This window comes from Leptosomus discolor, chromosome 4 (genome assembly GCF_034619465.1).
Source record: "Leptosomus discolor isolate bLepDis1 chromosome 4, bLepDis1.hap2, whole genome shotgun sequence".
NCBI classification, from domain to species: domain Eukaryota; kingdom Metazoa; phylum Chordata; class Aves; order Leptosomiformes; family Leptosomidae; genus Leptosomus; species Leptosomus discolor.
In genome coordinates, this window is record NC_141394.1 from 81,858,165 (window position 1) to 81,871,107 (window position 12,943).

The 12,943-nt window shown below is 55.7% G+C and overlaps 1 protein-coding gene across 1 annotated transcript; it reads right to left on the minus strand.

Moving 5' to 3' along the window:
* Positions 1-1,104: 1,104 nt before the first annotated feature.
* LOC104340023 (homeobox protein not2) lies at positions 1,105-5,672 on the minus strand. Its single transcript, XM_086464644.1, has 3 exons — positions 5,402-5,672; positions 2,110-2,318; positions 1,105-1,263 (listed from the first exon to the last, which is right to left on the minus strand). The coding sequence occupies exons 1-3, from the start codon at positions 5,670-5,672 to the stop codon at positions 1,105-1,107; spliced, it is 639 nt and encodes a 212-aa protein (XP_086320770.1).
* Positions 5,673-12,943: the final 7,271 nt, after the last annotated feature.

The window sequence follows — 12,943 nt, forward strand, 5'->3', positions numbered from 1 at the left end:
AGCTGACGGGACGTGGTGCCCTGGGCGGCCCTAGGAAGGCGAGGTGACAGCCTGAGCGCTGACAGCCTGGCCTAGGAGCGCTTGGCTGCTAACACACAGACGGGGAGGGACGGGGGCTTAGTCCTGACCCCTCCAAGCCCTCCCACCCACCAAAAAACAACTGCCGACTGCATCGGGTGGTTACAGATGTGCTCGCCCAACACTCCAGGTGCCGTTTCCCCGTGTATAATGAGGAGAGACCAGAGCGACTGCCATCTGGGCCAGAATCGGCACATCTGGATGAGGGGCAGGGGGTCGTCTGAAGCCCCAGAGGTGTTGGAAAGCTGCCTGTTTATAACAGCCCCCATATCCTCGGCACCTCGGTCAGCCCGAGCGCCTCGTTCCCTGCTGCAGCGGGGAACTGGCGAAGCAGGGCAACGCCAGAAGACAGAGAGACCCTCTGGGTTTGGGAAGCCAAAGCAAAGGCACAAATACACCAAGGCACAGGACAAGAGGAGGCACTTGTGTGCCGCGGGCAGGATCAGACCCTGTTCGTCTTATTGCAAGAGTAATAACGATTGCTGGTGGGAGCAAAGGGCTTTCCAATTTCACTTTGTTGTTGTTGTTGGGATCTGAGCAAACGTGGGAGTCAAGTTAACCAGGAAAAACAATTGGGGTGGACTGTCCTCGCAGCACAGGTCTCCCTCCTAGGGGCAGACAGCCACAAGTGACCCCGCGTTCAAATAACACCCTGATGCTCGCAGCAGTCAGACACACCGCCCGGTTGTCACCCCAGCCTCTCTGCAGGAAGCTGGCGGTGTGCCCCGGTGCTTCAAGAGCAAACGGGAGATCACAGGCCTTGCCACAGCTATGGCACCATCAAGTACAACCGGCCTGGTGATGAAGCCCCAAGAATTACGGCACATGGCTGCCAAACAGCAGCCAAACAATATTTGGGGGATCCCTCCCAGGCAGCTGCAGTTTGTCCTGTAGCTCCAGCTCTCAGATCGAGAGCGTAATGTCTCGCTTGGACCAAAGCGGCACAGACGTGCCTGCATCCCCAGCCTCTCCAGCAAGCAGACACGGCTCAAAAAGCAACGGTGGCGGCTGAATCTCATCAGCTGTTCAAAGCTCAACGTCCACAGCGTCCTCCTCGTGGTCCTTGATGTCCGTCGAGTCCGCGGGGGCGGGCTGTATCACCCCAAACTGTGACAGCTTCGCTGCCTTCTGCTCCATGCTCTGCTTCCTCCATTTGATCCTCCGGTTCTGGAACCAGACCTTCACCTAGCAGGAAAACAGTACAACGGCTTAATCCAAGGTCTCCAGGAGCCCCTTTCTCATGGTGGCCGCTGCCACGTGCTTCCGAGGCCGATGTCCCCAACAGGGAGAGCTCCTGAAAGAGGGGGACATGCCCCTTCTCTGTTCAGGGGACAGTGCACGCGAGCAGGAGGAGGTGATGCTATGGTGGGCAGAGTGGTGCTGGAAGAAAGGACCAGGGGAGAGGGGGAGGCAGAGGCACAGAGGAGGCTCTGGCCAGGGGAGTGAAGGAGGTGGCTCCCCCAGCTCCCACAAGCCACTGAACCCATCCCCAGGACTACGGCTGACAGAGGGCACGATGAGACACTCACCTACCCCCTGCTCCCTCTGATGGTCACACCCTCCCTGTCCACCACAGAACCACCCTTGCTGTGTTCTCCCTTTTCCCCAGCCGAATTTGGATCCCACTACAGAAGATGACAGGGCTCCTTCTTTCCACAATAAATGAGCAGCTTGCAGTGGGAGGAGCAGGAACTTACTGGGAAGAGCAGAAAAAAAAACTTTAGCTCCAGCATCTATCCTAACAAGGTAGATAGATTGATCTCACCCAGCTCCAACCCCACAGGTTTGTGCTCCTAAACACTTTTTGTTCCGCTTCAGGGATTAAGAAAAGGATGTTCTTACTCATAAACCCCCTAAACCTTTCTCGCATCCCTCCACGCACATGGTTTCACTGTCATCTTGCAGCAGGGAGTCCCACGGGTCACTCTGCATCGTGTCCTCCTCCCACGGCCCTTCACGGCACGGGAATCGCCACAGACCCAACCCAGACCCGAGATCCATGTCACCATCCCCAGCTCCCCCGTTCCTTACCTGAGTCTCTGTGAGATGCAGAGTTGCAGCCAGGTCTACTCGCTCCGTGCCCACCATGTACTGCTGCTTGAGGAACTCTTGCTCCAGCCGCTCCAGCTGCTCTGGTTTGAAGACCGTGCGGACCCTCTTCATCTTGCAGGGCCCCCCAGACCTCCAAGGCACAGCGGGGCCCAGCGAGTTGGGCCCTACACAGTGAGACAACTCCAGATCTGCAAGGAAGAAGCAGCCACTGAAGGGGTCCGCGTGTTTGAGGCCATCCCTCCAGCCCTGTCGATGTGGCAAACCCAGCTTGCTTCAGCTGTGGCTGAAATGCAAATGCAGCTGCTCCCTGTGCTAAAGAGGGCTGGGAGAAAGTAGCACCAAAAAGAAAAGCAGGGATGTCCCTACCTAGATCATCTCATCTAGGCTCCCTTTCCCACAAACAGTTGGACCAGATGATCTTTCAAGGTCCCTTCCGACCTATTCTGTGATTCTACCTGTAGGTACAACCTAGGAGAGTCCTGGACGTGCAGCCAGGCCCAACGAAGTCAGCACTTCAGGAGGTGAGCGGGGTTTGACCTCCAGCTCTACAGAATAATAAAGTCCATCGAGAGCTGATGAACACAAAGGTCCCACCTCCATCTCAAGAAGTCCCTAACCACAAAAGTCCAAACGTTGGGGGAGTTTACCCCATGCTGGCCCCTGCTTTTACCCCTCCCTTGGCACCCGTAGTCAGCCCGTGTCCAGGAGAAGACACCAAACTGGCAGACTGGCCTGATGAAGACAAGAGTCACCAGCCCTCGGGCAGGTCCTCATTCTGGACCTTAGTCCTTTGGCCTCAGTAGGTTCAACTGATCCATAAAGTTCCTCGTGTGCAGAGGCATTAGCGGGATGAACAAGTGGATCTGGTCTCAGCCTCCCACCTAGCTGGGGCCTGATGATAACCGTCATTACCTAATTAACATACAACACAAGGACCAGCCTTGGTCCTGCCGCAGGACCAGCCGGCAGTGCTGTCTCTGGTTCCCAAGCCCTCATCCTGCCAGCGCAGATTCCGATTCACACACATCATGATGTTCAAAAGCAGCGTGTGACTGCCACCGGTGACCATCCCACAGGAGCCACAGGGCTCATCCCAGCCAGCTCTGTCCTCCTGAAGGACCTTCACAGGAGCCAGATCTCACGGCAGGGTGGAGAGAGCGCAGCCAAGGGCTGTGGAAAGAGAGCTGCAGCCACCAAAGCAACCCGTGACACCAGTTCTGGAGCCACGGCGTGCACAGAAACGTGAGCGTAGGCTTTGCACACCCGAGTGTGACGCGCTGGAGGGACAGTGGAGCCCCTCCCACTCAAAAGCTGCTGGACTGGGGACTCCGCTCCTGTTTGGAGCCCCAAAGAGACTCCAGGCAGTGGGACCTGCTGGGTGCCACCTCCAGGCGTGAAGGTATTAGGAACCAGCTAAGGCCAGCACTAAGATATGTCTGAGGGTACCACAGCTTCTGTCCTGCCAACACCCAAGCACACACTTAACTTCAAGAAAGAGATCCCACCAGGACAGCCAGCGGGACGTTTCTGCTCCCCACTGCTGCTGTTCCGAGATCTCCACCTTGGGGCAGGACGACCAGGCTGAGATCCGCTCTGCTTTGAGCAGAGGTTGGACTCCGCAGCCCACAGAGGTCCCCCCGTGGCCAGAGCCATTGCACAGTGTCACCAGGGCACAGCAAGAGCAGCCACCAGGGACGCCGGACTGTGGCGGCACATCGTGGCGAGCCAAGTTTCTTGAACTTTTACAGAAATACTGGGCGTAACGATGCCAGTTCCCACCCGCTGCTTCTCTCTCCTCCAGCGACTGATGTTGTCACGTTCTCCAGGCACAAAGGGGCACCTTGACCTACTTCGTCTCATTAACTGGGTGCAGGTTCTGCGCGTGTTTAAGGAGTTGTGGGATGGAGACCTGACAGCTTAACAGCTGTAATTGCTCTTAAAGCGATTTTCATCACTGAAATAATTTCACCTGTCACTTTTTTTTCCTATTTTAATACTGGGATAATGGCAAGTGTAATTTCAAACATGAAATACTTTGTGGAAACAGCTTTGCAAATTGTTTAACCATATTTTCATACCTTTATATTTGATGTAATACATAGATTAACACACAACTACGCAGATGCTGTCTCGTAAAAGAAATAATAAATAGTTATGCTAAGTAGGTAGAGACCAAGAGCAGCAAACCTTTAGTATCTGAATATTGTAGCCATAGGGATCGAATCAAGAGTTCCTTATTGAAATAAAATATGTGCTTGGCTGCAGGTTTTGCCTGGGCAACAACGAGATCAGGCTCTGAATGATACTTAATTTCAGGAAAAATCTTCTTAATAGAGGTACTTTGTTAAAACAAATGAGTCATTTTGCTTATAAAGAGTTACAGAACCCCTCAGGGAAAATACAGCCAGCCTGATGGATTAGCCAGTATCATCCAACACCACTGTATAAATTTTACCTACGGATCAACAACAAACCCCTTTTTTCCTTAGGTGCTTTTTGCACTAAAAATACGAACAGTTTTTGGGGCCGGGTGTTGTGAAAGACTCAGCGTGGCCGTTTCTGAGAGTGGTCCCAGGGAGAGCAAAACCGCAGACGGACGAGGGCAGCTTTGGGAGAAGAGGGGAACCTCTTTCTGGGAGGTGGGCTCCCCTCTGGGAGCAGAGGGGTACTGGCATGGTGGAGCAATGACTTTTGAGGATGAGGCTTTGGGAAATTACAGCAGGTTTTTGGAGGCGTGATGAAAACAGAGGCATTGCGGTGCCTTTCTGGGACATGAAAAAAGGAGAAGTAATTGCCAGTGTATGCAAAGCCACCCTTAAAATACAGGTTGGGGACACACGTGGACATGGGGGGGGACTGTCCCTAACCTGAAACCTTCTACTGAAGTCAAGCCTGAAGGATGTAAATCCTGTCATCTCAGTCATTTAATGCCGGGGGTAAATGGCTAATATTAATTATCGATCACTACCAAAAAAAAAACATATTAGGAAACTTTTCCCTCTCCCTCCTTCCTTTCCCACAGCCCCAACCCAACTCTTCCCCTTGGCGCTGGTCGAGAGGCAGCAGGAATTGAAACTGCGGCTGTAGGAGGGGGCGGAAAAAAAAAAAAAAAAAAAAAAAAAAAAAAAAAAAAAGCCATTTTCGGTGACCCAAACCCCCTTATTTCCCAGCGCGCCCGGCTGGAGGCTCCCCGCACCCCCCCGGCTGCTCTCCCGCTCCGTCCAGAAGAGCCCCCGGTCGCACCCACGCACCCACCCGTGACCCCGCTCACCTGCACCGCCCCGCCCGGCCGCGGCCCAGCCCCAGCCCCAGCCCCAGCCCCAGCCCCCGCCGCCCGGCAGCGGCCCCAGCCCCGCTCCGGGGCCCGCCAGGCCCGGGCCCGCCGCGGGCCAGCGCGGGGTGAGGGGGGGCGGCGGGACGGGGGCGGTGGCGGGAGCGGTGGGACCCCGGCGCGGCGGGTCCCGAGCGAGGAGAGCTTCGATGTGGAAGGGGGTCTTGGGGCTCGGCGGGCCGGGCCGGGGGCGCGGAGGGCTGCGCAGCATAGCCGGGCCGGTGTGGCGACCGCCGGCCCCCGCCGGCTTATATGGAGGGCGCGGTGGGCTGGGATGGGCCGCGCTCCTATGCAAAGCGGCGGCGGCGGGAGCTGCCCCCACCGCCGCTGGCCTGCGGCGGCATCCCCACCGACACCCCTTCTTCCCCACCGACACCCCGTCTTCCCCACCGACACCCCTTCTTCCCCATCGACACCCGTTCTTCCCCACCGATACCCATTCTTCGCCACCGATACCCCGTCTTCCCCACCGACACCCCTCCTTCCGCACCAGCGTCCCCGCAGACACCCCTCCTTCCCTGCTGGCAGCTCCACTGATACCCACCTGGACACTCCTGTCTTCCCTCACAGGCACCTGCGCTCCTTCCCCACGGACACCCACACACCCACTCCAGCTCCATGGACACCCACACCAACACCCGCTCCTTCCCCACAGACACCCACACCAACACCCACTCCAGCTCCATGGACACCCACACCAACACCTGTTCCTTCCCCACGGACACCCACACCAACACCCACTCCAGCTCCATGGACACCCACACTGACACCAGTTCCTTCCTCACAGACCCCCTCACTGACACCTGCTCCTTCCCCGTGGACACCTCCTCCTACTCCATGGACACCCACACCAATGCCTGCTCCAGACAGACACCCATGTGGATACTTGCTCCTTCTGCAACACACACCTCCTCCCTTCTTCATGGCCAACTACACTTCTCTGGCACCCTCACCTTCCCCCATGGACACCTACAGCTCCCAATCCTGACCCCACTGACACCCAAACCTCCCCTGCCCACACCTTCCCCCAAGGCCTCACAGGGGCACCCTCACCATCCTCCTGGCCACACTCCTCAGGCCAGCCCACCCCTGCCCGCTGCCCACAGGCACAGACGTACCCCGGGACCGGCCGTGCGAGCCCGTCCTGCTGCTGTGCCAAGGGGAACGTGGCTGTGTGGACCTGCCAAGTGTCTCCAGGGGTGTACGTATATCTGGGATATGGGAAAAGCACATCAGGACCTCGCACAGGCTAAAAGACGGGTGTGCTGTGGAAATTTGACTGTTCATCTGGTTTGGGTGCCGTCCCCGTGTGATACCCCCGGAGCCATGCGCAGACGCGTGGTCCGATGGAGAGCTGCGGGTGGCACAGCCACCTCACCCAGGCGCCCGCAGCGCCGGGGATGCGCAGCCCTGCGCACATGCAACCGTTCCCGCTCAAATCTCCGCCAGCACCGAAGTTGTGCTGAAAATTCACTCCGGTGCGTGCAAACACAGAGGAATCCCCAGAGCGGAGTCGCCGGGTTAATAAACACGGAGCAAAAATCCCCCGTGGCTTAATAACCCGGCGTTAAATGTCTCTACGTGCGCAGGCTGGCTGCCGTACCCAGCAAATCCTGCCCTTAAATCAGGGATTCGTGCTGTTTAAAGTTTCTTTTCACTGCCCAAGCTGTCGCCATAGACCTCATTATTAATGAGCGTCTCAATATTTTTGAGCATTTCAAAGCAAATGGAAATTACGGGAATGCACGGGCAGGATTATCCCGCTCGCGAGGAAGCACCCTGGTGATGGCTTGCGGGAACCTCAGGGAAGAGGATGCCCGCAGGAGACAAAAGAGTCCCTCAAGTTTGCCTTTAAACCCCTCTTTTTTTCCCTGCCGTTTAGCATCCTGTCTTCCACAGAAGCTTCAAAATAAGTGAATAAATACAGCTGCTGCTTTATTGCTCCTTATCCAAACAGCCAGCCCCGATCCTGCCGCCGTGTCACTATGGGCTTAATTGAAATCACACGTTCAAAGCTGGGCAAGTGCCGAAGCCTCTTCCCCCCCACCCTGCAAAAAAGCTGCACCTGAGGAAAAAAAAAAAAAATCCATAGAGATTCACAGCTTCTGGCTTTGCTTGCACAGAAGTTGTGTGGGTTAAAATATGGGCGTCGTTAGACAAGCGTTTGATTTGTTTTATTAAAACTCTTAATTAATTGTCCTCTGTAGAACAAGTCGTGACTGCCACTGTAATTCCCCTGGACAGAGACGTCGGAGATGCTCCGGTTATGGAAGGAGCGGTTTTCCGTGGTGACTGTTGGGATGAGCGAGCTGTTGGCAGAACAAGGGGTTGTGGGGAGGTGCTGCTTGGCGGGACGGCTGGCTGGACGGACGGACAGCGAGCCGGAGGGACGGACAGCGGGCAAAAGCACCGTCTGACCTTTCCCTTCGGCTTCTCCCGCTTGGCCGAATTCGCTGCCTAATGACGCGTCCCGGTTCCCATTAGTACTGTGTGCTCAGCTAATGCATTTCGGTTCGAAAGCTGGAAATTTTCACTCGCTGGTAATGACTTGGGAAATGTAGCACCCAGCAGCCAGGCTGGGGGCCCGGGGAAACCCCCCACCTCCCCCTGCCCACCGGCCCCATCTGCTCCCAGCAAAGGCGGCTTTTGCAGGAGCCGGGCAGGGGAGATGAAAGGATGGAGCCTGATCCTCCTTTTTTTTTTTTTTTCTTTGGTGGTGGGGTTTTGTGGGTTTTTTTAAAATTTTATTTTATTCCAGTTTTGTTTTTCAAGAGCGTAGAAAATAAAGAGGGATGGGGGGGGCGGGGGTGAAAAAAAATAATCCCAACAACAAAACAACAACGAAAAAAGCCCCCAGCCCTTTGTAAACATCCCCCCTGAGCAAAGGGAAGGAGGTGAAAAGCATTTCCTGATAACTCCATTAAAGAATGAGGCTGCATTAACATTCCAAGTACCTCGACAAGAGATGAAAGTGGGGAACTTGAGTTCAGCCTCTCCTTGCTCCAGATGTTATTATTGGGCTCCCTGAAAGGTTTTTTTATTTCTTTTTTTTGCAAAGAGACAAAGATGTTGCCTACTTCAAACGGGGCTAATTGATGCTAATGACTATCAGATAGAGGGGGGGCCCTTATTCCCCCCTGCAAAGGGGAAAGGGAGAGCGCATTTTACAATCCCCTCATAGAAAACACCCCACTCTTCAAACCACGTTGCTGCTTTGGGGATTTTTGTTTCTCTCTGGCTGCTGCTTTCTCTCCTCCTCCGCTCCCTCCCCCCCCCCCCCCCCATCTTTTCTGACCCCTTCTTCTGGGCACCCCGCAGCTCTTACTTGTTTGCCCATGAGAAATTTCACACCTCGCCTCCGTCGGTGGAGAGAGCTTGGCTCCATTTCCCTCCCCTCTCCCAGCCGCAAAACCATCCCAGCGGGCGAAAGAAGCGGCGGAAATTTTCCCCGAGCCCCCAGCAAGCACACGCGAAAACGTGACGGGGGGGTGGGGGTGGGTGTTGTTGTGCATCTGTAATCCGGGGCGTGAGTCCTTCTGCGAGGGGGACAACATCTTCTCGACCGAGAGCATCCTTTCAGTCACATCCTATTAGGGAGAAGATGGATCCCAGGGCTCCTGTTGCTGATTAGACAGGCGTGTGCTTGAGCTCATTAGGATAACTAGCCCAGCACCGCCAACCTACGGAGGCTGAAATCATGAGCTCGTGCTTTTAACTCTTAAAAAAATAAGAATTGGCTTAAAAAATGTGATTCTGAATGCTAGCTTTTAGCCTCGTGTCAGATTTTTGTGGCCGTTTCTTCTGTGATGATCCTTAATAATAAATAATAAACCATAATCCGATAACACAAAGGCAATGAAGAACGTCCCTAAATCACATGGCTCCTGGAGCTGGTGATTTGTCCCTTCCCAAGCCAGATCCCACTGAATCCTGTAGGGAGAGGGGAAGAGGGGTTCATCTTCGCTGCGAAAAGAGGAGCACGGGGTTTCTCCCCGGAGGATAACTGAGGTGTGTTCGTTCCTTCATCGTAAAGTCTAGACAAGAGCAATGACTCAGGCTAACGATGGTGGCGGTGCGTGCTCTCTGCTCCGGGAGCACCGGGCAGTGCTGGGGGCCGGGGTGCCACCCTGCCTTGGCCTTGCCCCCTTCGAGAAGGTGCTGGGGAGGTGCAGAGAGCTCCAGCTCGAGGTGCTGGTGTTGATGGCTCTTGGCAAAGCCCGGCTCTCGTGTTTGCAGCGGGATCCAGCCGCGGTTCGCTTTGCCTTCCAGATCCTCAGCACCTTACAGGGTCCCATTAACAGACACAAACTGGGCCGAGGGCAGGAGGGAAGGCACGACACCACGCTTTGAGGGCGTTACACACTGATGGGAGCCCCAGTTGCAGGTGGTAAGAGCACGGCCGGTGCCGTACGTCCCCCCGCGAAAAGCCCGGCGCAGGGACGGCCACCGGCTCTGGGGAAACGCTTCTTCTGGGGTCGTGGTTACATCTCAGCTGAGCGCTCCCCAGTTTGACCCACAGCCCGAGCACCGCCGAGCGCCCCGTGCGAGTAGCACCGTGGGATGGACACGAGGACTTGGGAATCTGAGAGTTTCCCCCAAGAATGTGATCCCAAATACTGGCCTGCAGAGGAGACCACCCCCCCAACCTCTCCATCCCTATCCCCTTATCCCAGCTCTTGCTTGTCAAACCTCTCGGGGGGGAGCTGATTCCACGTGGAAAGCTACCCCTGCAGAAAGGAGGGCCCTTGCTTTCAGCTCAGGGGTGCGGGCAGAGGGGAGCTGGTGCAGGGGAGGAAGGCAGAGGGCAGCAGCCTTCTCTCCCCCCGGCTCCAGACAGCCAATACACACCCCGGCCGCCCTTCAGACACTGGCCCCGGCTGCATTGTCAAGTTAATTTGGGGTAATGGCCCGCAAAGCACCTCAGCCCCATCCAGGTCTCATTAGCACTTGATAATATCAAGCATCCTGAGGAACTTTGGGCTCTTCCCCCTCCTCCCCAGGGCACGGAGCCCTGTCCCCAGCCCGGGCAGGGTGTCCCTGGGGATGGGGCCAGGACCTGCTCCTCTTATTACCAAGTTTCTGGGGCAAAGCACCTTTCTCCCCGCAGCCTCAGGGCCTTCCTGTGGTTTATCACCCAGGCTGGTATTTCCAGGCAAGATCTGAACCAAGCCCGGACTGCAATGAGGCTGGGTTCTGCCCCAGCCTTTCTTTTGGTGGGGAGATGTTGTCCTTGATCCAAGCGGGGCTGTTCCTCGGTGGTGTCCCACCTCTCTCGGTGTCACATCTGGCCGAGACAGGAATGAGGGAGCGGGACCTGCTGGATCCCCATCACCCTCACCTTCCTCAGGTGCTGGGGGCCCGTCCACCTGCCTGGGGTCCCTCCAAATACAGCTTGGGTTGAATCCAGGGGTTGAGTCCACGATGAGGTTACACCCCCCGCTGACAGCAAAGTCGGGGTGACCCCCAAAAAAGAAGCCAATACCCTCCCACAAGGCCTCGGAGGATGCTCCGGGGTCCTCCCGTCCAGCACAGACCTGAACACCGTGTTCACGGGAGCTGCAATTGCCGGTGTTAAGAGCATCCCGAAACCACACGTTTAAAATTAATTGGGAATTATAAACAAACTGAGCATTGAGGCAGCCCTGGGACAGGCCTGGGTGCAGGACCAGCCCGCTGCTCCCTTCAATTATCTTTTTTCTCCCACATTGTTCTCTCCTAATGAGGAGACTAATGACCAAAGGATGGTTCATAAGTGGTTCCCAGACTCTCCTTGCCCAGGGCAAACACCGTCCACAATAGGATCACAAATTGTTGGGAGAAGCCCCGGCTGATCACATCAGAAACGGTGCAGGGATTTATCTCTCTGCCTTAACAATAACAGTATGTTCTTAATCGCCACTCCAAAGGGACAGCTAGCAGGGGATCTGCCCGGCCTCATCATTAAAAGCTGGCAGCATCTTTGCTAGCGCTGCCCCTTTGTTCATCTTAATTCCTCTCCATCTTATTAAATCAATAGAGATGGAGTGGGGGAAGAGCAGGAGTTGGATCCGGCTCGGCTCTCGGCAGGGGTGCTGAGTGGGAGCGGGATCAGACCCGGCCCGGATAAGCACGAGTTGAGCTGATATCACCCGTGTCCAAGGCTGGATTTACCCAGCTCCTGCAGCTGGGGAAACTGAGGCACGGGGGGGGGGGGGTGTGTCACAGCCTAAGTCCCAGGAGGAGGTTTTAGCAGAGCTGGGGAGCACTTCAGCTCACCCCCAGGATCCCCTTATTCATCCCACACCGTCAGGGCTTACTTGAGTTAACGATTTAATCAACTTCTTAAAACAAAATCCCAGTTGCAGAGGGTGTCTGGTGCCAGGGCCCCCAGCACACCCCCAGAGAAAGCCCAGCCCAGGGTGCCACAGGGCCGAGGGACTTTGTGCCACAAACCAGTTGCAAAGGGGGAGATGGGTGCCATTTTTATCATTTTTCCCCCCCTTTTTCCTAACAGCTCGTTTCACCCAAACGAAGCGAAGCAGTTTCTGGCAGGCCCTGCCGAGTGCGTGGCTGGGAGCAGGGATTTCCTCCCAGTCTTTCCGTTTTTGAGACAGAGATGGGAGGTGAAGAAGGAGCAGGAGAGCCGGTGGGGTGAGCACCAGCAGCTATTTAAGAGCTGGGCAAACCCAGCCCAGGGCTGGTGGTGTTCCCTCACCAGACCCCGAACCTCCCTGCGCAGCCCTACGCAGGATTTAGGCAGGGTGCTGCTCCTCAGCCCTGTGTTTCTTGTGGCAGGATAAATATCTTTTAAACTCGGGAGTTTTAAACCCAGAGATTTTGGCCACCGCAATGCTCACCCCATGTGAGGGGTCTCCTTAGTCGCCCAGTTTCCCCGCTGCATTTCCAGGCACGTCACCCCATTTCACCCTTATTTTCATGCATCCAGCTGGGAGTTTAATGCAAAGAATTGGTGCCTTTGCTTTTTGGCTGAGCAAGTTATCTTGGGGCGAATTCAACGCAGAGAGACTGCAGAAGATGAGATGTCGTGGTGTTCCTTCCCATTGCTCGTGATGTCTTTTTTTTCTTCCCACTGAAACCAGGCAGCGTGGAGCCGTCGGAGCTGCCCGGCAGCCTTGGGAAGCTTATTTGATGTTTCAATCGGGTATTAAAGGGGAGGGAGAAGCAGGGGGAAATGCTCCCTGACCATTTAACAAGATTACATGATGAGATGGAGCCTGGAAACATGCACGGCCGACCCCGGCGCCCCGCGTCCTGGCTTGGGTCGGGCTTTGCCTTGAACCTCTGCCGACGGCAGGTTGCCCTCCCCGGCGCTCCAGCCCATCCTCGGCACTCGATAATCCCTTTTAGCAACACACCCCCACCCCAAAAAAAAAAAAAAAAAAAAAAGAGAGCACGAGGGGGCAATCAGCTGAGGAGAATTGGGGAAGGGATGCAAAAGGCGCCTGGGAAAGCGGCTGGGTCATGGGGATTTAGGGGGCTGGA